The sequence below is a fragment of the Manacus candei genome, unplaced genomic scaffold (genome assembly GCF_025592945.1).
Source record: "Manacus candei isolate 608988 ecotype Guabito, Panama unplaced genomic scaffold, ASM2559294v1 h1tg000131l, whole genome shotgun sequence".
Classification (NCBI taxonomy): domain Eukaryota; kingdom Metazoa; phylum Chordata; class Aves; order Passeriformes; family Pipridae; genus Manacus; species Manacus candei.
In genome coordinates this window covers 569120-590430 of record NW_026138179.1, presented here as the reverse complement: position 1 = coordinate 590430, position 21311 = coordinate 569120, and the positions used below count along the sequence as shown (strand labels likewise).

Below are 21311 nucleotides of genomic sequence, written 5' to 3'. Positions count from 1 at the left end.
ACACCAAAGGGTAAATGTGTTGTTACAGTCGTACAACTGAGCCCCAAAGGGTAAATGTGTTGTTATACTCATACAGCTGAGCCCCAAAGGGTAAATGTGTTGTTACACTCGTACAGCTGAGCCCCAAAGGGTGAATGTGTTGTTACACTCACACACCATCGCGCCGTCCGGTGTGTGGGTACAACGGGGAAATGCTCAGTCACTCAGCACAGGGGACAGCAAATCTCACATGTCCTGTCTCACTCTGGGTTGGATCAGATGTTTCCTTCGTCCACGGAGCCACTTTTATCTGTATAAAGCGTTCAGCAGCAGCTGAAGCACGTGAAATGAAAAAGAGGGTGTTACTCAGTGAAGTGCTGGGCTCGACTGCTGCCAGTGCGGGTGTGAAATGCAGTGGAAGGGGGTAAAGGCCCCCAGCTGACTCCTGTACGACTCCAAATGCCCAAATCCAGAGATGGGTGGGCAGGACGTGCTGCACTCACTTTAAAAACCCCTCTGGTCAGAAGCCCGTGCAGGGCTGTTCTCTCCGGTGTCTCGGTGGCTGTCACCGGTTTCTTGCGCGCACTGGCGGGTCTGGGGAGCGCTGTCCCGAGGAGATCCTGCTGGGAAAAGCCGAGGAGCCGGTCTGGTCTGTGCCATGCTTTGCCTTTGATAACCCCCTGACTCTCGGGTGTGCTTCGTCCTCACCGCGCCTGCTCTGCTCCCGGCTCCCGGCTCAGCGACGGCCCCGCGACCGGCGGGCGCTCCGGCGTCGGCTCGGCCGGACATCGCCAGCCTCGGCACCTCCACAGCTTTGCCTCGGCCGACCGACCTTATCTAGCCAAACAAAGGCCAAAAAATGGGCATTTGAGAGACCAACCAAATTTGGCAGGTATGAAAGCTTCTCTTGAACTGAGAAAAAAAAAAAAAAAAAAGCAAAAGCGAGTTGAGAGTTGAAAGCAGCAGGAGGGAACATGACACTTGGTTGACTTTGCCGTGAGCTCTTTCCACCACCATAGAACCATGTGGCGGACTTTGCAACTCTCTAACTGGTCTGGTTTTTCCGTTCCTCTTATCTCTCTGCTTCTCTGTGTCCTTTTTTGCATGACCTATAACCAAAAAGCTGACTTCTCGCTGTGTGTGCATTTGGAACTTATGGCTCTTCTGCTGGCCAGTAGCTAATCTTCTTCTAGAGGCATGAGCTAACACCACTGGTAGCTGCCTGAGGTCCGGTCTGGTTGTTCTTAGATGCTCTTTGTTACATTTTTCCTTTTTATACTGTTTCCTCTTCCTTTTTCACTTTTTTTCCTCTCTGCAAGACACTTTCTGTTGAGCCATCTTCCAAGAGAACTCCAAAAAAAAACCCTTCAAAAATTAAAAGCCCGACAACAGACAACACTAAACAAAATAACAAAACCAGGCAAAGGTCACGGCAAGGTCATTTCCAAAATTATGTTACCTCGATGTCTGCTTCCAACTCTAGATTAATTCAAGGATCGACCAGTCCTTGGTTAATGTATCCAACCAGTTGTGTGCGGCACACATTCGAGAAAGTGGGGAAAAAAAAATTAAACATTATTGAAAACATGTTAGAAAATCTGCATGAGCTACACCAACACAAAAATCTGATCAAAGGGCAAAAATAACTCTCCATCCATGCATGGTGCATGATGATTTCTATGAGCTGGGATCCTGTAAATTAATGTCATGCAAAATCAAAACAGCTCTGTATTGTTAAATGCCCTTAAGTTACTAACTGTGTCAAATGTTATAGGGATTGCATCTGTGTATGTATATGTTCAGCTGTTATGTATACATAAATTGATTATGTATATGGTAGCTTTTCTTTTCTGTTGTTTTCCTCTTTAATTTAGTTGTTTTAGATTTCCCTACGTGTTGAACGTCCCTGGGGTCCCTGCCTTTGGCCTGATGTGATCTCTCCTTTCTGTTGCAGAACCGCATGCACGAATCTCTGAAGCTTTTTGACAGCATCTGCAACAACAAATGGTTCACAGACACATCTATCATCCTCTTTCTAAACAAGAAGGACATATTTGAGGAGAAAATTAAGAAATCTCCACTGGCTATCTGCTTTCCTGAGTACACAGGTAATGAGAAAGGTGGCTGCACAGGAGTGCCTGGCAAAGGGAGCACACAGTGCTGCCCAGCAGGGCTGGTGCTGTCCTGTAGTGCAGGCAACGAGGCTGAAGGTGCAGAGCTCCCATGGGCTTCACTTTTATTGCAGGAAGTGCCACAGGAACATCCTCACCATCTTGAGTGGTCCACTTAGAGCAGGAGGATGACTTAAACCAAGTTCCTTGCTGGCAAAGGGCCACCCCCCCTGAGCAGTGTTTGATCCCTGCCTCACAGGTGGTTCTGATGCTGAGCCAGCACAATCAGCTGTGGGGCTGCAGTGCTGTCCCCAAACCCATGTGGCCTGGTTCTCTGTGTCACACAGGAGCAGGAACCTTCTTGCAGGTCTCTGAGAAAGGTGCAGTGAGCTGAACCATTACACACAGGGGACTGGTCTCTGGGAGACCAACACACAGGCTTTGTTAGGCTGTCCTCAGCTGGAGTCCAGCTTTGCTCTTTCAAAACCCCCCACGTTCCCTTGTGGGTCCTGGCTGGCCACAACAAGAATCCCTCAGCAGTTCCTGGCCACCACTGCCCCACTGCCAGGCACCTCGGGGCTGCAGAATCATCATCGCCCTGGCAACATTTATGGCCAGGCTGGAGGGGTCTCTGAGCAACCTGATCTGGCTGAAGATGTCCCTGCTCACTGCAGGGCAGTTGGACTAGATGACCTTTAAAGGTCCCTTCTAACCCAACCCATTCTGTGTTCCATAATCAGCCCTCCAGTGTGCAGGCAGCAGGTCTCACAGCTTGGCTGCTTCAGCTCGAGCCATACATTTTTCATCACATTAGTTGAGGAGGTCCCCAGTTTCACTCTCAGGTTGACTGAAATCAAGCACAGACATGGGAGCACTTCCAGCTAAACGCAGGCAGAAAACAAAGTGTTTGATTTTCTATTCTACTGGCCACCCACAGCCCTTCACCCACAGAGCAGGCAGAGGAAGGCCACAAGAGCCCTGCCCCGAGCTTGGCTGGGGAGAAGGAGCCTCAGTGAAAGGTGGAGGTGAGAGCAGGGGCTCTGCAAGGAGCCCCCACTTCTGCTGCCTGCCTGGCATCTGACCACCCATGCAAAGGCTGCAGCTGCATCTGCTGCTTCCCTCTGCACCTCACCAGCTTCCACAACCCCTCATTACCATTCTGAGATGGCATCAAAATCAACTTTTATCATCATGAATTATTTAAGCTCACCGGAGACATCCCGATGAATCAACCCGACAGACAGAGCAGCAGATCTCTCTTTGTCAGGAAACGTGGTTGTGAACCAGGAGCACCAAGGGTGTCACATTTCTGGGCAGGCCAACAAATTATTAACCACAGCTTCTTATCTCTGAACACTTGATTTTTCGCTGTGAACAGACAAAGGCTGTCCCTCACTGCTGCTTTGGGCTGAATGGTCTGTGGCCACGGAGCAGAACGACTCCAGCTGAATTCAGAAGAACATCTGCAGGCTTCCTCTCTGGGGAAGGCTTGGGTGTTTGTCCCCACCAACACATTTCAGCCATCTACTCATCTGCTTGGTCCAGACAGAACCAACATATTCCCGACACGTTTGTCTGAAAAGATCTAATCATGGAAATTTCAGTCTTTACAGCTGAAAGCTCATAATAATGCCTACCCCAAATCTGCCTGGTTGCAAATTAGATTGCTGCTTCTGGATGGCTTGTAGAGCAGCTCATCACTGTCTTCTTTATAGCAGCACTTCTATATACGGGATGGTTTCTATCATGCCCTCTTCTTTTTCCCTTTTCTCAGTGAAGCAAACCTGCACCTCTCACTCCTTCCTGGTCATACTTTGTGCACCTGGCTTTGTGGATCTTCACTGAAGTCTCCCAGAAACCCTACCCTGAAATAACATTCTTACAGACCCCCGATGGCAGGGAGACTAGAAGGAGAAGGAATGTCATTTTAGATACAACTGTTCCTTCCCAAGCAATCCCAGCCCAAGAGAGGAGTTCACTGGGGGAGGCAGACCCTCTGACACACATGAAAACAAATACAGCTTCTTTCCGGAGTGCTTCAGCCCCAGGTGAACCAAACCAGTCTTCCCCAAATTTCAGAGGACCCCAGAGATGCTCTAAATTCCTTCAAGGTGCTGTTCTGGAAGCTGGGAGTTCTCGTAATGCCAGGGACCCTCCACAGACCTCCTGGTGCCATGAGACCTCCTGGTCTCTCTTGTGCCATCAGAGAGGGCTGAAAGTCTGATGGCTGAAAGTCCTTTTACTGGTCCAACAGGCATGTGAGTCAGAGGTGAGGAATATCCCCCCCCAGGCACTCAGCAGTGCCATTACAAGTTAGCTCATGCTAACATCCAGCCCGGACTTTAGACCCAAGCACACACCTCAGGCTGCCCCCCCTGCTCTGCTGACCACAGCTCAGGGGATGGAGCCCTCGTGGTCGTGTGGAAAAGCAGCATTATTAGAATGTTGCCCTGGAGTTAAAATGGAATTATTTGATGAAAGCCTATAAATTGAACAAGCGGACTTTCAACATCACAAGTAGGTTCCACGAAGTGCTTTTAATGAAATGAAGTTTCTGATGTCCATTAGTTCTGCTGACAGGGAATTACTGGAGGACTGCATCCACAAATGTGCTGGCTGTTTGCTGGAGCACTGACTGTTTCCATCCCCTTAATTCTCCCATGCTCTTAACTAATCCACAATACTTAGCAAAGCAGCGTGGCGTGTTTTAAACCAGCCTGGCATTAGTGATTCCTTGCTCTCCTGGACAGAATACATAATCTAAATCCTCATACCTTTGAACAACCAAGTTCCCGTTCATAAAATACCCTCCTATTCGTGCACAGCATGTGGAACTGTTCACAGATTCTTTACACATCTACTCATGCAAGAGCCTGCTCCCAGAAAACACTTTGCTTCTCTTACTTCAAGCATATTCTCAAGTCTCATGGTCTTCATGTGCTTGTGTCTTCAACAGCAATGTGTGTGTGTGCAAGGGTGATCTCCCAGGTCAGCTGCCTTCCACCACAGTACATCTCAAGCCCCAGTGAGCTTCCCTCTAGCAGATAACAGCATTTCCCATCAGTACAGCATCACGGAGGGAGAGGGACCCAAAAGCAGGAGCAGTGTCACTGCTGTGGAGCCTTTTGGGGGTCAGGCACCAGGCAGTGCCCAGCAGTGCTGCGGGGCTGCACTCCAGGCCAGCCAGAGAAACCCCCTTCATCAGCCCTGAGCAGGTGCCCAGGTGGAGCTCTGTGTGTGAGCAGGATCAGGGCTGGCCAGAGCACAAACGATCTGCTCATTTGCATGGCTCCTCCCAGGCTTTTTTTAACACAAAACCTGATGTTTAATAAGGTGTGGCACAGACATCTCTATCCATCAAAACAAGAAACCTCTCCTGGTGTGATTTTAGCCATGGCTCTGGAGGAGAGTATTGTGATCCTAATTCCTCAAAAAGAGGGACATTTTGTATTAGGCTTTTGGGTTTTTCTTTTGAGAAAACCCCACTTTGTTCTGCAACAGAGGCTGGATCTTTTCATGTCCTTTTCTCTTAGTGATTCAGGGAAAGGAGAGCACAGCTACCAATACTGTCCTCAATTCATGGAACATGTTAGCTCTTCTTTTCCACCAAAAACTGAAACTTTAATAAAAAAAAAAATCTAAAAAAGGAAAAAAGCAAAGCCTCTTCCCCAGGTCAAACACTTAACCACATTCCTGGCAGATTTCTTCTCTTTTTTGTCACCACGATGTGGAATTTGTTCTGGTTTTCCCATCATAGCCTGTTTAACACTCAGCTCCATAGACTATAAACAGCAACTCAGAATAAAAATACAGCTGAGCTGACAGTCAGGGAGCATCTCCTGGCTGGCAGCAGTCCTGAGTGGTGACAGTGCCCATCCCCAAGATGGAGATGGGGTGGCTGCACTGCAGTGGCCCTGCAGGAGCTCCCCATGTCCCCACAGGAGGGTGTTTGCAGGTACCCCACAGGTCCAGGCTCACAGGACAGCTTTAACCCGCTCCTTGTGCTCTCCCCCGGCTCTCCTGCAGGCCCCAACGCGTTCACGGAGGCGGTGGCGTACATCCAGAGCCAGTACGAGAGCAAGAACAAGTCCCCCAACAAGGAGATCTACACCCACATCACCTGTGCCACCGACACCAACAACATCCAGTTCGTCTTCGACGCCGTCACGGACGTCATCATCGCCAACAACCTGCGGGGCTGTGGACTCTACTGACACTCTACTGAGCTCTCTGCTCCCCTCCTGCCCCTCCAGGCCCGCGGACAGGTCCTCTCTTTCCTTGTTTTTTTTCCTCCTCAGAAGATGATGAGGAAGAAATCCATAAAATTCCCCCCCTCCCCATCCCAGAAAACTTTGCAGCGAGTTCTGCTTTTCCCCAGCCCCGTTTTGTTTTATTTTGGTTCCTTTTTGGTTCATTCCCTTGCTGCCTCGTTCCACTCCTCCGTTGCAGTTCACAGTGCTGTGCAGGGAGCTAACGCGTTTCCCACAGAGTGCATTTCAACTGCCAAAAGACAAAAATACTTCAGTTTTAAAAAGAGGGAAAAAAAATCAAAGCCTTAAAATACTGGTCAGGAACAGCGTAGTTTGGAACCAAAACTTTTTTTTTTTGCCTTGAGATGAAGGGATATTGTTTATTCTCCTGGTTGTCTTTTCTGCTAAAACACTACTCCTTCGGGAAGTGCTAGATACAACCTGATCATTTTGAGGGTACCTTATGGCTCCAGTTCTGACCCCAAAGCCAGAGGGGTCAGGGTTGAATGCAGCTGCCATAGCTTGGATTTGTATATTCTCCTTTTTTCCAGACAGCTATTTGAACAAGTAAAACAGCCATATCGAGTTCTGCTGGTGTCTGAGTAACGGGGACACAGTAACAAAGCCTACTAAGCCTTGTCTAAAAACATTCATTACTGGTAGCAGTTTTACCTCAAGTTTTTCAAGATTAATATTAAAATATATCTAGAGGTTGCAGTAACCCATTTCTGAGGCACTTTGCTGGAGGTCACAGAGCCACTGGGCTGGGCCCCCTGGAGTGTTGGCAGAGAGGACCCCACGCTCGGGGGCATCCAAGGAAGCTGGCCTGGGTACCTGGTGGCCTTTCCCAAAGCCCCTCCCAGCCTAAGGGACTGATTTCAGCACAAGCAGTGCTCCTGCAAACAGCATCTCTTTCCAGACTTCAGCCCTGAAGTGCTGGAATGCACCAAAAATATTTAGTCTTGGTTTCTTGTAGGCAGAGTTTGACCTTCAAGTACCTGAGATGTGAGGAGGTGCTTTGGGAAATGTCCCCATGGCAGGTGGCAGGAAGGTGTGCGGGAGCCTTGTGGCTCTTCATCACCCCTCAGGCATCTGAACAGCCTTGAGAAGCCCAGCCCTGTGCTCTGAGCCTCCTTGGCTCCTGTGTCATCCAGAGAGCATCCAGAGACAGCTCCACACTTGGTGTCTCCACTCAGGCGTCTCTTTACCAGTGTCTGATGTGAGCAGGGTGTTTTATACTGGCCATGCAGTGGCAAATGAGAGCTCAGGGAGCTGATTTGAGCCAAGTGATGCAGTAGAAAGGAAAAGTGCAAGGAAAGGAGGAAGGAAGGGCAGGGGGAGGAAAGGACAAGGGTAGTGCCCAGCACAGCAAAAGCAGGGGCTGAGAGGGGAAGAGAAATGCAGGTGGGCTGAGTTACACTCTCTTGCCATCACCAAGGGGTCTGGATGCCCTTAGGTCAAAGATGGAGAGGTGGGGGGTCACCTCTGGGGGCATGGAGGGACCCTGAGAAGTCCACCCCAAAAGCTTGTTTGGTGTCGGGGTGAGACAACCACCTCTGAGGTCCCACTCAGGGCCCACCTCACCTGGGGGCAGGTAGGCAATGCTGATCCCTGCCTCTTCTCTGCCTCTCTTAAGATCCATAATCTTGGAAAACGGGAGTTCTTTCCAGGCTGGCCACAAGTTCAACTGTCCTCTCTTGGCAGCCTGATCTAGGGGTGGCTTTCAGGTCTCAGGAAGTCTGAGTTTTCTCCAGGGCCACTCCTGAGAGGGACAGCATCTCTTCTCTCGCTGTGCCCATTGAGGAGAGACGGTGTGAGAGCAGCCCAGAGCAGCCCAGCCCAAAGAGAAGGGGCCAGGGGAGCATCAGTGTGCAGGAGGCAGGGACAGCAGCAGGTATGGTGGCACAGGATGGAGAGGACCAGTGGGAGAGGTTTGGGAACAGTTTGGGAGCAAAGTTGCAGAAGGGAGATGAGAGAGACGGAGGCACCAGGGAGGGAGGGAAGAGAAGGGCACCTGAGAGCCAGAGGAGAGTCCCCATCAGAGCCTGTGCTCTGCCAGGACAGTGCTCGTGGGACATCCGTGACAAACCCAGCCAGGAACGTGAGCAGGAGCACCCCAGAGCCAGCAGGGAGGGCCTGCAGGGGCAAGCAAGGTGGCTGTCACCCCTCCAACCAGCTCCCAGCCCAGCATGGCTGGTAACTGCCAGTAACCCCCTAAACAGCATTAAATGATAAAACTGCATTTAGGATTGCACAGCAAGGACCTGCTGCTGCTCTGCTGGGCACTGACAGCAATAACTCCAGGTCTCTGCCTCCCCTGCTCTGGCACAAGCCAGTACCCACCTTTCTCTTCACCATCCCAGAATGCCTCCAGTGACATCAGCCCCTGCAGGGAGCTGACCAGCCAGCAAAGCCAGCAACCTTCTCTGCTCCTCAAGCCCACCCACACACTTTGTTTTCCCAGATCCCATCCCATTTACTGCCAGCACACTCTGCTGTAAAGATGTGAACCAAAGGAAAGGTCTGCATGTGTCGTTGTCTTTGGTTTAGCTTAGGATTTCAGGAGTTGGTGGAAAGGTTTTTCAAGGAAAGGATTCCCAGTGGGAAGCACCTGCCCAGTTCTTGGTTCCTTGGAAGGGACCAGCCCATGGCAATGGGGCAGTGCTTCTGCTGCAGGAGGGAATTAGCTGGAGGGACGTGGAGGGACAGGGGTGGTGCTGGAGTTTGTCCCATGTGGGTGGCTGTGCCCCACCTGCAGCACCCAGCACCCACATGTGCACTGAGTGTCAAAGCAAGGGCTGAAAAGCCTCACACTGGTCACGTTTGGTATGTAAAGTGTGTGTAACCACTGGAGCCAGTGCAGTGCCAGCCTCCTGTGTGCTGATGGCTGGCACTGGCAGGGAGGGAGGTCTGTCAGAAGAGTTTGATCAGCAATGGAGATTTTCTGTTCCCACCCCTTGCTGTGGATGACATTTTATCCAAGTAAATAAGTAACAGAAGTTGTTCCCAGGGAAGGCAGCACCACGCCAAGGCTTTGTGAGCTCCCAGCTTAAAGCACACAGGAATATTTTGGTAAAGACAATTGAAATTAGCTCAACTCCAAACTCTGCCAAATGCAGCCAAGTGGCCTGTTCTGGCTCAGTTTGCTTTTGCTGCTCTCTGGGCTGGATTCAGGTAACCCCTGCTGGGAGGTCACCTGGCTGGGAGGTCCAGACCCCCTCTGCAGCTTCGGCAGGTTCCCAGCACGTTGGTGACAACCAACAGCTGGTGTTCCGTGGGGAGAAGAGAGAGAAAAAGCAGAGGGAATGTTGCCACACAGAGCCTCTTCTTTCATTTTCTTTGTCATATTGTGTGTCTGAAGCCTCATCTCAGCTGCTGCTGCTGCTGACGTTCCGTCCCTCACACGAGCGTCACGAGGATTCACTGACAAACGCTGGAAACAGCATTTGGGAGATGAAATGCTTCCAGTGTTAAACACTACTATCTCTCCCACTTGATGGCCGTGTATAGATTTTTGTCTGCAGAACGGCTGCCAAACCATTACTCACTGCTGGCTCCTGCATCCTTCCAAGCCTCTCCTGGCAGATGTGCCTTCCGCAGGCAATCTTTTGCCCCGTGCCTTTTCCAAACACCAGCAATTGCCTAGAAAGACCTTGAAATGCATCCCCTGCCTTCAAAAGCCTCTCCTTAACAGCCCCTTGTGCTTTGCAACTGCCGTGCTCCAAGTCCAGACCCTTGGAGACCCCGGGCTGCGTTTGATTCGCAGTCCCCACGCAGCGGGGATGTTGCAGCTGGTGCGGCTGCATCAGAAATTGTACCAGGGCATGGGGGATAGAGTTTAAAAGCACACAGTTGAAACAGCTATGTATACACCCTCCTGCCCTTCAAAACTAATGTGGAAACTTGCAAAAAAAAAAGCTCTTTTGGGGATGCAGGAGGTTTTTCAGGACTCAGGTCGCTTGTCCAGCAGCAGCATCCGAGGGGTGTTAGCATTGAAAGCAGCATTAGCAACTCGTGATGAGCTTCAGGCAGCAGCCAAAGGAAAGAAGGAAGAGCCTCCCCAGCTTGCTTTGTAACCAGTGAGAGGGCGTGGAGCCGCGAGACCACAAAAATGCAAACAGCTCCTTTATTTAAACAACCATTTCAATGAAACAGAGAGAGCCGTAGAAGGAAAGCCTCGCGGGGCTGAGCTGCAGAGCGCTGTGCTGCTCTGGGGGATGCAGCGGCTGGGCTGGCCGGGAGAACCAGCAATAACCACTCACTGGGAAAGCACACGCTGAAGCACAGCCCCGGACTGCCCAGGCCAGGGTTTAGCGTGCCTAAACCTAAACTCGTGTTTAGTGCCAGGCCCCCGCCTGCCAGCGCCCAGCGTCCCTGCTGCCCCTGCCCTCCCGCCGGCCCGTCCCACCTCCCGCCCACAAACACTTCCCACTGCATCTCTCAGGAGCTTTGTATCAGAATCAGCCTCTTGCCCTCAGCCAGCTTTCCTGGGTGCCAGCCTGTCCCTCCACGGGGGGCAGAGCACCCTCAGGAGGAGCCTGCTGTGCCTCCTTCATAGGTGCGATTTTGTTTTACAGGACACTAAAAGTATTAACGAGGGCAGTCTTTACTGTGATGTGCATTAAAGTGTGTCTGGTGGGTTCAATCCATCATGGCATGAGCCCAGTGTTTGCCTGCAAGGGAACAGACCTTGTCCTCAGGCCAGGAGTGCAACCTCCAGGAGGTCAGGGTAGGACACAGCAGATGTCCTTGTGCCAGAAGGTCCCCACGTGCCCACCTGCTGCCATGCAAAGCATGGGGCAGCCCCTCACTGTTGGGCTCAACAAGGCAGACATCACCCATGAGGGATTTTGCAGTCAAGGCTGGGAAAGGGACCAACCCTGCACTGTTAGTCTGTGCAACGCATCCGAGTATTTTGTGGCCAAAATGCCTCCTGGAGCCAGGGAGAGTTGCTGAGTTCCTGGGAGCAGGGCTGACTGACTGTAATTAGAGAAGCTTAGTGCTAATGTGCTTGAGTCTTTGTCGTGGGCCAGGTTTGTCTTAAGCCTTGCCACCAAAAACTCCACAACCGTTCCATTTAGGAGGCTAAAACACTCATCAGTGATCTGACACTGGAAGCATCGAGGTCAGTAGAGATGGTGCTACTGAGCATCACCCCGAAGCCCCCAGACCCATCACCCCCTTGCACCCCCAATGCACACACAAGAAAGCAGAAACATGGTCCAAGTGGCACAAAATTGCAGACCATGGTCTTGCCTCTACCTCCCCAGGGGAAAGAGCAGGCAAACACACTCCTGAGGCCCCCCAGGACTCAAGGGTGTCATTTCTGAGCTCCAGCACTGACATGAGGTAATTGATGGTGACAGATATAGGGACATGACCTATATAAAGAGTTATGCTGAGAACATGGCCATGGAAAGGGACCTTTCACAGGACCACTCATGCCCCAGCCAGCAGCCTGGGAGATCTTTAATCATATGCAGAGACAAGCAAGTGAACACAAGTGCAGCCCTTAAACACCAACGCCTTACTGAGAGGAGGAGCAGGACCAAAGCCTCCAGCTGGCACCCTGTGGGCAGAGGGAGAAGGGAGGCAGCTGAAGAAACATCTCCATCTCCCAGAGAGGGCAGTTCTATTTTCCATGGACACCAGGTGCACTAGACACAGGGAGGAGAGACCTGGAGAAGAGGCAGAGGGCTGGGACACCCCAGGCCCTCTCCCACCCAGTGCCATGGAAATCAATGTTGAGACCAAATCCTGACTGTCCTGTAGTGCAGGCAAGCAGCTCCAGAGCTAAACCCCCTGCTCCAAGTGGGGAGAGGAGATCATAGCAGGTAAAACACCATTTTCAGCAGTGCCTGAGTCTCACCAGCTTTTCCAGTGCTGGAGCAACCCAGGGCAAGCAACTCGGGTTGTTCAAACACCAGCCATCGCCCTGCTAAAGTGCCCAGTCCCTAATTTGTGATCCTCAGCCCTATTCCCCCACCCCCCTTTTCCCCCTTCAGCTCAACAAGGGAACAGTGACCATCACTCTGCCTCTGGGCTCCCCACCACGTTTCTTCCCAAGGATCACCAGAGGCCATCACCATTTTCCTTTTGCTGGTTTCCCGCTGAATCATTTCTCCTGCATGTTTGATGGCCCAAACTGTATTAACTGTAATTTTGTATGAAGAGTGACTGTCCATTGGTTTAATAGAGCATTAGTTATTGTAATAATTTATTGGCTGTCGGTAATGTATTTATTAGTCACAAAATGTTAATAAAGTGCCAGCTCTTTTCTAGTGTGAGAGTGGTTTTATTGTGTCTCCCTTGAGTGCGTCCAGCGTCTCAAACTCATTTTTTAGCCCTATGGCTGCTCCACAAATGCACTTGCACAACACACACCTGCAGTGGCAGTTGTCTGCCACAGCCTCATCTGCCTGGAAACAGGGAATTTGAAAAGGATATAACCAAAAGGTATTTCATTTCATGTAAGTATTTGGTGGGAATTTTGTTTCCTCTGCTCGCCCCCAGCAGGACAGATCATCCCTCTGCCCCACTGCTGCCTCCAACACCTCGATTGCAAATCCTTCACAAGTCACAAGTTTTGCTCTGCTTTTCCACTGTTTCTTTGTGCAAGCACAGAAGCAGAAGAGCCATTTCTGTTTTGACTGAGATGTGTTTTGCTCCTTGCAGTAGCACCAAATGTGGAACATCCCTCCCTCCCTTTAAAGAAAACCCTTGGGCCAGTTTTTTCTTTTATGTTAAAACCAAAGATCTTCCATTATTTGAGGCATGAAATAGAAGTAAAGAACTTGAAGAAACCAAGAGAAAATTTTCCATAAACCTCAGCAAAGTGAGCCATTGTTCCTGTTGACTTGACCAATTTTCAGTGACATAGCATCAGCTGGACCCATCCTCAGGACATAAAACCCCACACAGCCCATTCTGCAGATGAGACAGAAGCACAGGCCAGCCCTGAGAAAAGGAAGTGGCTGAGAGGGAAAGGATTTTGCTTTGCATGTTGCTATTGGGGATTTTTTTAAAACTTCCTCCAGGACTCCATCCTGCTCAGATCATCTGTGTGGCTATCCAGGACTCTGAAGTCACCAGGGTTAATCTCCCTGACTGGAGATTTTCCTTTCCTTGGGCACCTGCTTTATTTCAGCTGCTCTTCCACCAACATCATCACTCCTTTATTTAGATATATAGGGGACAACACCAGGGACAGACAAGGAAAAGCCCACCCAGATACTCTCCATGAAAATCTCAAGACCCAGTGATTTTGCAACAACCACAAGACAAGAGGAACCACATCCTTTGGCAGCAGTTTCTGGTTTCCCCATGAATAAGGGGTTTTTTTTATTTATTTCAAGATAAGGATCCAATTGAAGTCCCAAAGCTTTGGAAAGTGCCTGCTTGGCATCCCTTGCTCCTCTTTGTCAGGGAACCGACGGTGCAATCGCGGAGCCTTTCAAGATGAAATCAGACAGCTGCTAAATTTTGCATGCAAAAGCTACCGCTGAAGTGGAGCTAATAAAATGAGTCACTAATAAAACATTCATGGAAAACTCCAAAATGTGTAATTGGGTCATCATTTCGTTAGGAAACACATGCATCCTCAAATCCGCAGCAGGCCCAAGTCCCCCTTTGCTGCACCTCCAAAGAAAGGGGCTGGGGGGCTCTTTGCTGCAGGAGGATCCCCCACCCAGCCCCTGAGCCACCCCAGAGTGGGGCTTTACGTGAGTTCACAAGAGGCTTTCATAAGCAGCTGTGTCCCTGTGTGAGCTGCAGGCAGCTGAGCCAGAGCTGGGGGGCTCAGCCCTAAGGGGGGCTGCAGAGAGGGGCACAGGGAGGGGGCAGCAGCTTCAGACCTCACTGAGCCCTGGGTTTGCATCAGAAGCTTTGAAGGTTCAGGTAGAAACTGGATGGGCACCCACAGTGAAAGGGACCCCAGAGCTGTCAGTGGAGAGGCAGGGAATGGCTTTCTGGTGATAATGATGGAGGAAATTTTTTGGAGCTCCTGGAGGGCCAGATCTGTCCTGTCCAGTGGCACCTCCACACTAACAGTGAGTGCATGTGCCTGCATGAGAATCCCCTGTTCTGTGGTGCCCTGGGGCAGCCCGTTCTGCCCAGGACAGCCTCACCTCCTCCTCCTCCTGTTCTGCTGTCTGCTCTCCACTTCTTCCTGTTAAAAATTTCTGTAGCACAGGGGAAAATGGCTTTATGTGGATTTTGCCCGCATGTGAAAGGACAATTAAAAAAAAATAAATAAATAAAACAAATTTAAAAAAAACCCTACTTTACAAATTTGCCTCTAGTTATGCTCCTACCAAAAATTTTCCAAGCTCAAAGACTCCCTGGATCTGCCTGCAAGCCCAGAACACTCAGGAGAGCTCTGGGGTGAGCTGGCAGAGGCACCTCCACTGGCTACTTCCATGTAGCAGCACTGGGTTTTCTTAGGAGTAACCTGACCACCACTGTGGTGTTTTTCAAGATGGGCTGAAGATTTTTCCAGGGGCAGAAGGGTCCTGCTGGGACAGGACCTGTCCCAACCTCTGGGCAATCCCTTGGCATTGATCTCGCCTCGATGGCACTGCTCAGCACCAAATACCCTTCCAGGCCAGTCCACAGGACCACCCTGGGATGGCCAAAGGCCCCTCCATCCCATCCCAGGCCAGTATATCCTGGCCACTGGCTGGTGCTGTCTGCCCATGCTTTATTTGAGCTCTGCAAATGATGCTTCAGGGTTGCCCACTCCCTGAGGAGACACAAGGCTCCTTCCCCACTCCTCTGGTGAGGCAGGAGAGGAGCAGATAATTTTTTCCTGCTCTTCCTTGAAGCTTCAGGTGTCTACCCTGCCAGAGTGGCCTCACAGGACGTAGGGGAGGATCAGCTGCAGCCTCCACACTGCCTTGACCTCCAGCCCAAGAGCAGGGCAATATCCCACTTCCTCCACCTCTGTAACCAGCTCACACTTACCACTGTCTTATCTTAGAGATTTTTTTGCTTTCTAACCATTTCAATCCAGAAAAAAAAAATGTTCTCCTCTCCTCTAACTCTGTCTTTGCCTTTCTCTCTCCCCTCTCTCCCTCTGTGCTCCCCGTTGCAGAACCGCATGCACGAATCTCTCATGCTCTTCGACTCCATCTGTAACAACAAATTCTTCATCGATACCTCCATCATTCTCTTTCTCAACAAGAAAGACCTATTTGCTGAGAAGATCAAGAAGTCACCTCTGACCATCTGCTTCCCTGAGTACACAGGTAGGTGCCAGGGCTGACACAGCCCAGTGACACCCCCCCTGCACCGAGGCTGGGAGGGGACAGAGGGGACAGGGCACCTTTGGGGGGGCACAAGCACTGCCCACCCTCAGGAGCAGTGATGCAGCTCCAGCACCCACTGGTGGGGTAGGGCCGTGTCCTGCCTGGGGCAGTTCTTGTGGCAAAGGTGGGACAGAGAGAGAGGAGCTGTGGAGAGGAGAAGCCCTGGTAGGAGCCAAGTGCCCACCACTGCAGCCACCCTGTGTGCTGGGGGTTCCTGAGGAGCTCCTGCAAGAGAAACCAAGACACGTGGTCCTCCCGGGAGTACCTTCACACAGGATACAGCTGGGGAAGGAAAGAGCCCCTTCACAGCAAAAATCTGTGGAACCACAAGAGAATCATCCATTTCTTAGTGAAACCAGCGTGGTCTGGGGAAAAGAACAAATAACCAAGAAGATGGGTAAGAATAGATACCTCAAAATTTCTAAGAGGAAAGAAAAAGTCGGCTCAGACTCAGACTCCAGCCACCCCTACAGATACTGGGATGCCTCTGAACTGTTCCACCCAGAGCACACCCACCCTGGATGCCAAACCCTGAGGACAAGGAGGTCCCCCAGCAAGATGCCCTCCCCTCCCCTGAGGCATAAATGCACTGGCGTTTCCACCAGAGGCATTTAGGCTTCTGCATCATAAAGGCAGCAGTACTTTTTTCACAGCCACCTGGTCGAATAAACCGAACTCCCCCACTGCAGCTGCACGGCACATCCTGGCACAGGGAGGGGACAGCCCGGTGTCACCGGCCCACCCCCCGCATCGGGAACGAGGGGAACCAGCGAGCTGGAAAAGGAAAATAAATCTCCAGATAATAGCAGCTCTCGCAAAGGCGATTTCAGGGGCGTAACTCAGCTTTGTGGCTTCCCACGAGGGGCCAGGCGGAGCCTCTCCCGCTGCCGTAAGCGGCTTAATGCAAAAATGCACATTTTTCGGTTCGAACATCTGGCGCCTCTCCAGCCCACCTTACAAAAGCAAACCTCCCAGTCACGAAGCCAACGGGCAACAACAGCACGTCCTCGAACGGCTCCTGCCCCGCCACCACCCCTCGCCCACCCCAGAGCCCGGGTGAGACCCTCACCCTGCCCGGGCATCGCCCTGACGGGGCAGAGAGGGCTCGACACGACCAGCACCGCGGGAGATGTTGGAGTAGCCACCGAGCCTCCTGGCCATCCCTCCCCCTGCCTACCTGGCTGGGGGGCCAGCAGGCCCCCCAGCCTTTCTCCCCCCCGCGCTCCCTTGGGAAGGGCGCTGTCGGGATGCGCCGTGGGGACTCACCGGAGCCGGGATCTCACCGGAGCCGGGGCCGGGGCCGCAGCGATGCCGTCGGGAGCCTCCGTCAGGCAAAGCCCGGCTGGGCGCAGCTGGGGCTGCTCCCCTTCCAGGGGGGGGATAAAGGGGAGAGGCAAAGCAGCAACACCTGGGGAGGGAGGAGTCCCCAGCAGGGCCCAGGGGGCTGCAATTAGGGGAAAATGGGGTAGAACGGGCTGGAAAAGGGTAGGGGAGGAAAGGATGGAGAAGGGAGGAAGAGGGTTAAATGGACCCTGCTGAGGGATGGGGAGGGGGGTACAGGATGCAAATAACGAAGTTTGCCCTGTTTCTGCTGGAATTACAGCACTTGGCGAGCCCCGAGGGGCCGGGGGTGGTGGGAGGGGGGTGCCCTCAGCCCTGACACCCCCCCTTTGCCCCCGCCTGTCCCGCAGGTCCCAACACCTACGAGGACGCGGCCGCCTACATCCAAGCACAATTCGAGAGCAAAAACCGCTCCCCCAACAAGGAGATTTACTGCCACATGACGTGCGCCACAGACACGAACAACATCCAGGTGGTATTTGACGCCGTCACCGACATCATCATTGCCAACAACCTGCGGGGCTGCGGCTTGTACTGACCCCCCCCGGCGCACAGCGACTGCTTGGGTGGCGATCCCGGCGCCAGGAGAGAAAAGAAACGTAAAAATAAAAAAATAACAACAACAACAAAAAAAAAAAAAACCAACCCCAACGCAACCACACAACAGACACACACAGAACACACACACACACGCGCGGGGGAAAAAAAAAAAAAAAAAAAGAAACAAAGAAAAAAAACAGGTTGAAGGAGAGAAAAAAATTGTCATCATAATCATGCAAGTTGGTAAATAAAAAGGCATAAGGAAAAATTATATATATACGTATATATATATATAAAAATATCCACACCCACCTTTTTAGTTTGTTTTTTTTAAACCCCTTCCCCCCCGTCAGGCTCCGGCCCCAAATGTCCCAGCCTGGGGGCACCCCGGGGGCTGGGGGGGCTCTGCCCAGACCCACCACCCCAACAGCTCCCGGGGCTCCCCCCGCTGGCACCAGGCAGGGAGAGGGGGCAGAGGGGTCACCCTGGGCAGGGGCTTCTCCCAGCACTTATTTGACCACGGGCTCTTATTTTTTAATTGTTACCATTATAATTGATTGTTGTGGGTTGGCTTTTTTTTTAGTGATGATGATGTTGATGATGATGTTGTTGATGATGATGATGATGAAGAATTATTTTTATTTCCAGTGTGGGCAAGGCTGGGCTGCCCCTGCCTGCCCCTGGTCCTGCTGCCCAGCCCGGGTGAGCTGCTGCCTCCAGAAGCAATGAGATGGTTTTTTGGGTTTTTTGGTTTTTTTAAGGAGGGGGGGGAAAAACTGAAAACTGCCCCTGGCTACGTGTCCCAGCTAGAAAGGGAAAGAGCAGCAGCAGCAGCAGGGAGATCTTCTCCCATTTCCCACCCTGGCTGTCTGGGGGAAGCTGCGGTGGGAGCATCCTCCTCCTGCTCCCTTGCCAGGGTTTGGGGGTTTGTAGGTCAGTTTTTGAATTCCCATTTCAGGCCAAAGCCCTCGCCAGCCGGAGCCGGCGGGTTTTTCCCGTTTTCCCCTCCCTCCCGGTTTAACTCCCGCTCACTGCTCACTCTCCAGGTCCGTATCCAAAAGCACAGCTCGGCCCCCCCAGCCAGGCTCCCCCTCACCCCTCCTGTGGGGCCAACCAGGGGCATCAGGGAGGGCTATACAGATATATATATATTTTATTTTATTTTATTTTTTGTTTAGAGTATTTTTTTTTGTTTTCGTTTGGTTTTTATTCATTTTTAACTCTTTCCAGTGAATGCTTTTTTGTGCTGCTTTTCTCTCCCCCTCATCCCATCCCAATCCTCTCTCCCTTTTAGTGAATGGTGTTTTTTCTCTCTCATGTGGGGATGTTTGTGCTGCAAAATAAGAAAAAAAAAAGGAAAAAAAAAAGAAAAAAAAAACTTAAAAAAACCAAACTTTAAAAAAAAAAAAGCAAGAATGAAAATAATTTAAAAATTTTAAAAAACACACACAAAACCACAAAAAATAATTAAAAAAGAATAAAAAAAAACAACAACAGAAATCGAATGTAGTGTTTACATTGAAGCCACCGTTTTCATGACCAATCCCTTGTCATTTCTACTTTGATTAGTAACCAGACGTCTTCACAGTTTCACTTTTACGAGTTACCTTTGCTGAAGAAGAGCAGTCACACCTGTTCAAAAGAAAATGAATAAATAAAGAGGAAACTTAAAAAAAAAAATATTATATATATATATATATAAAAAGCGCCAGGTCTTTCTAAGCCTTTCTATTACCAATCAGTGAGGTTTCTGTGATATATTACACACTGCCAATCTCTTTCTCTGACTAATGGAAAAATTCATGTGTAGCTCAATAAAGAGAATGTTTGTCTGTACCCCGGGCTCTCCCCTCCTGTGCCTCTGCCTCCTTCTTTCCGCTGCCTGTCTGCCTCCCTCCAAAGGGAGGAAGGAAAGGTGCTAAAAATCACATTTTTGGGGGGATAGCACAGGGAGAAGGGGATGAACTACGGACTGGGTGTAAATCCTGGGATAGCAGCGTGTGGGAGCCCCTTGGTGCTTCAGAACATCACCAGGAGCAAAAATCCCCCCCAAAAAAACTCTCCAAGCAAGAAAATATTTATATTTCTTTGGGGAAAGCAAAGCAGATCATGAGGCCAAGTCCTTCATTTGTGGCAACATCAGAAAACCCACAATACTCGAGTTTCCCCCCCCGAGATACAGAGGAAGGTTCTCAAAGCAAGTCGAGGTTTTCTCCCTGCTGCACGAGCCATTCGAGGTTTGTTTGGGGGTTTGGGGTTTGAGGGGTTTTTTCACAATTTGGGTTTTTTCCTGCATTCCTCGTCCTGGGTGCCCAGCTCAGGGCACACATGTGGGACACTGGAGAGCCAATGGCACTGCCTGGCACAGGGAGAGATCATGGCACCACACTTACCATCCCCTCCCGTGCCACGGGAACGCTTCCAAACCCCACAGGGCCACTGGGTGACAGGGCCATAGGGTGGGTCACCCAGGACCCCCGACCTCAGCTTCGTGCCAGGCCACCCCTCACACGTCCCCTGCCCTCGGGATTCGGGAAGGCTGGTTGGCAGAGCCCCCATCCCACAGCAGCAGCTCCCGACCAACGTGGCTCCTCCAAGGTTCCTGCTGTTCACAGCCACCAGGAGCAGCACATGTTGGCACTGGGAAAGTCTCCTCAAATGACCTCCCTTTCCAGGGAGGCAGAGCTGGCCAAGAGGCCACCGCTGGTCCCTGCGCTCTCCTGCACAAACCAGCCCTCAGTGGCTGGAGTGGGTCATTTTGCAGCAGTGCCACAGGCAGAGATGCCATCCAGTGGCTGGCCAGGGCCCGCTCCTCAGGGAGCAGAGGGAAGAGCTGCCGGGAAAAGGTCAGGAGCCCAACAGGACAAGTACAGAAAGAAAAACCCGAGTCACTGAAACACCCCCACCCTCCCTGGTGTAGCTCCACAAACCTTCCTCTTCCCACACACACCAGGCAGCCCCTTCACTCATCTCTGCTGCAGCCCAAGGAACCACAGGACCTCGGGCAGGAGGGGTTTATCCAGGACAGGCTCATGGCATCCTCCGCTTCCCCATGGATCTGCTGCTGGCAGGACTGGATTCCACAGCAGGGTCCTGCAGCAGGTAGAGAGGGCTGGGGGCCAAGGAGCTGCTTTGGTACCTTTCCAGGTACCTTTTTTTGCAGTGGTGAAGTCAGAGGGGAGCAGGATGTCACACAGCTCCCAGAGCAACAGGATGGGCAGAGGGGGCTCGTGCACTGCTGCTGCCAGCCAGGCCCTGGGGCACCAGGGGCTCCTCGCCCTCTGTGTCTGGGGAAACCATTCCAGGGCACAGCACTCCTGTCCTGGGGAGGTGGGTGGGCTGGGAGAGGACAGGCCAAGGTGGTGGATCCACAGCTCCATCAAGCCCACAGCCGGGCCAAACCCTGCCCTGGCTGCAGGCAGCCCCTCTGGGGGCATTTGGCATCATCATGTACAAAATGCATCACCAGGTACAACATCTCCCAGAAACACAGCAAGGAGAACTCATGGAGACATGGAGCCCACGAGGATTTCTGTGCTGTGTTCTCCCCTCCCAGAGGAATGTCAGGTCTGCTGCTTGGATCAAGACCCAAACCCCACACTGCTCACAGGTAGAGTAGCTCTCATCCCCTCTGTACCCTGCCAGACAGCTCAAAGCCCTGCTCCATTTTTAGTCCTTGAGACACTGTTTCTCATCCATTTCCATGTTCACAGCACAACCAAATTCCAGTACCAATTACTGCCCTGCAACCCGAGGCTTGGGAGAATATTCCCAAACCCAGTGTT

The 21311-nt window shown here is 51.5% G+C and overlaps 1 protein-coding gene across 2 annotated transcripts in view; it reads left to right on the top strand.

The window, feature by feature from the left end:
• Positions 1-19370, top strand: part of GNAO1 (G protein subunit alpha o1) — a 135790-nt gene extending 116420 nt beyond the window's left edge. Inside the window, exons 7-8 of one of the 2 annotated variants that reach the window (XM_051771243.1) lie at positions 15432-15585; positions 17337-19370. In XM_051771243.1, the coding sequence (XP_051627203.1) occupies positions 15432-15585; positions 17337-17524 (342 nt within the window). In that variant the 3' untranslated portion in view covers positions 17525-19370. Of the gene's footprint in view, positions 1-1933; positions 2088-6116; positions 12623-15431; positions 15586-17336 lie in introns of those variants that run through there. The other variant, XM_051771244.1, reaches the window with a different exon arrangement.
• The last annotated feature ends 1941 nt before the right edge of the window (positions 19371-21311 follow it).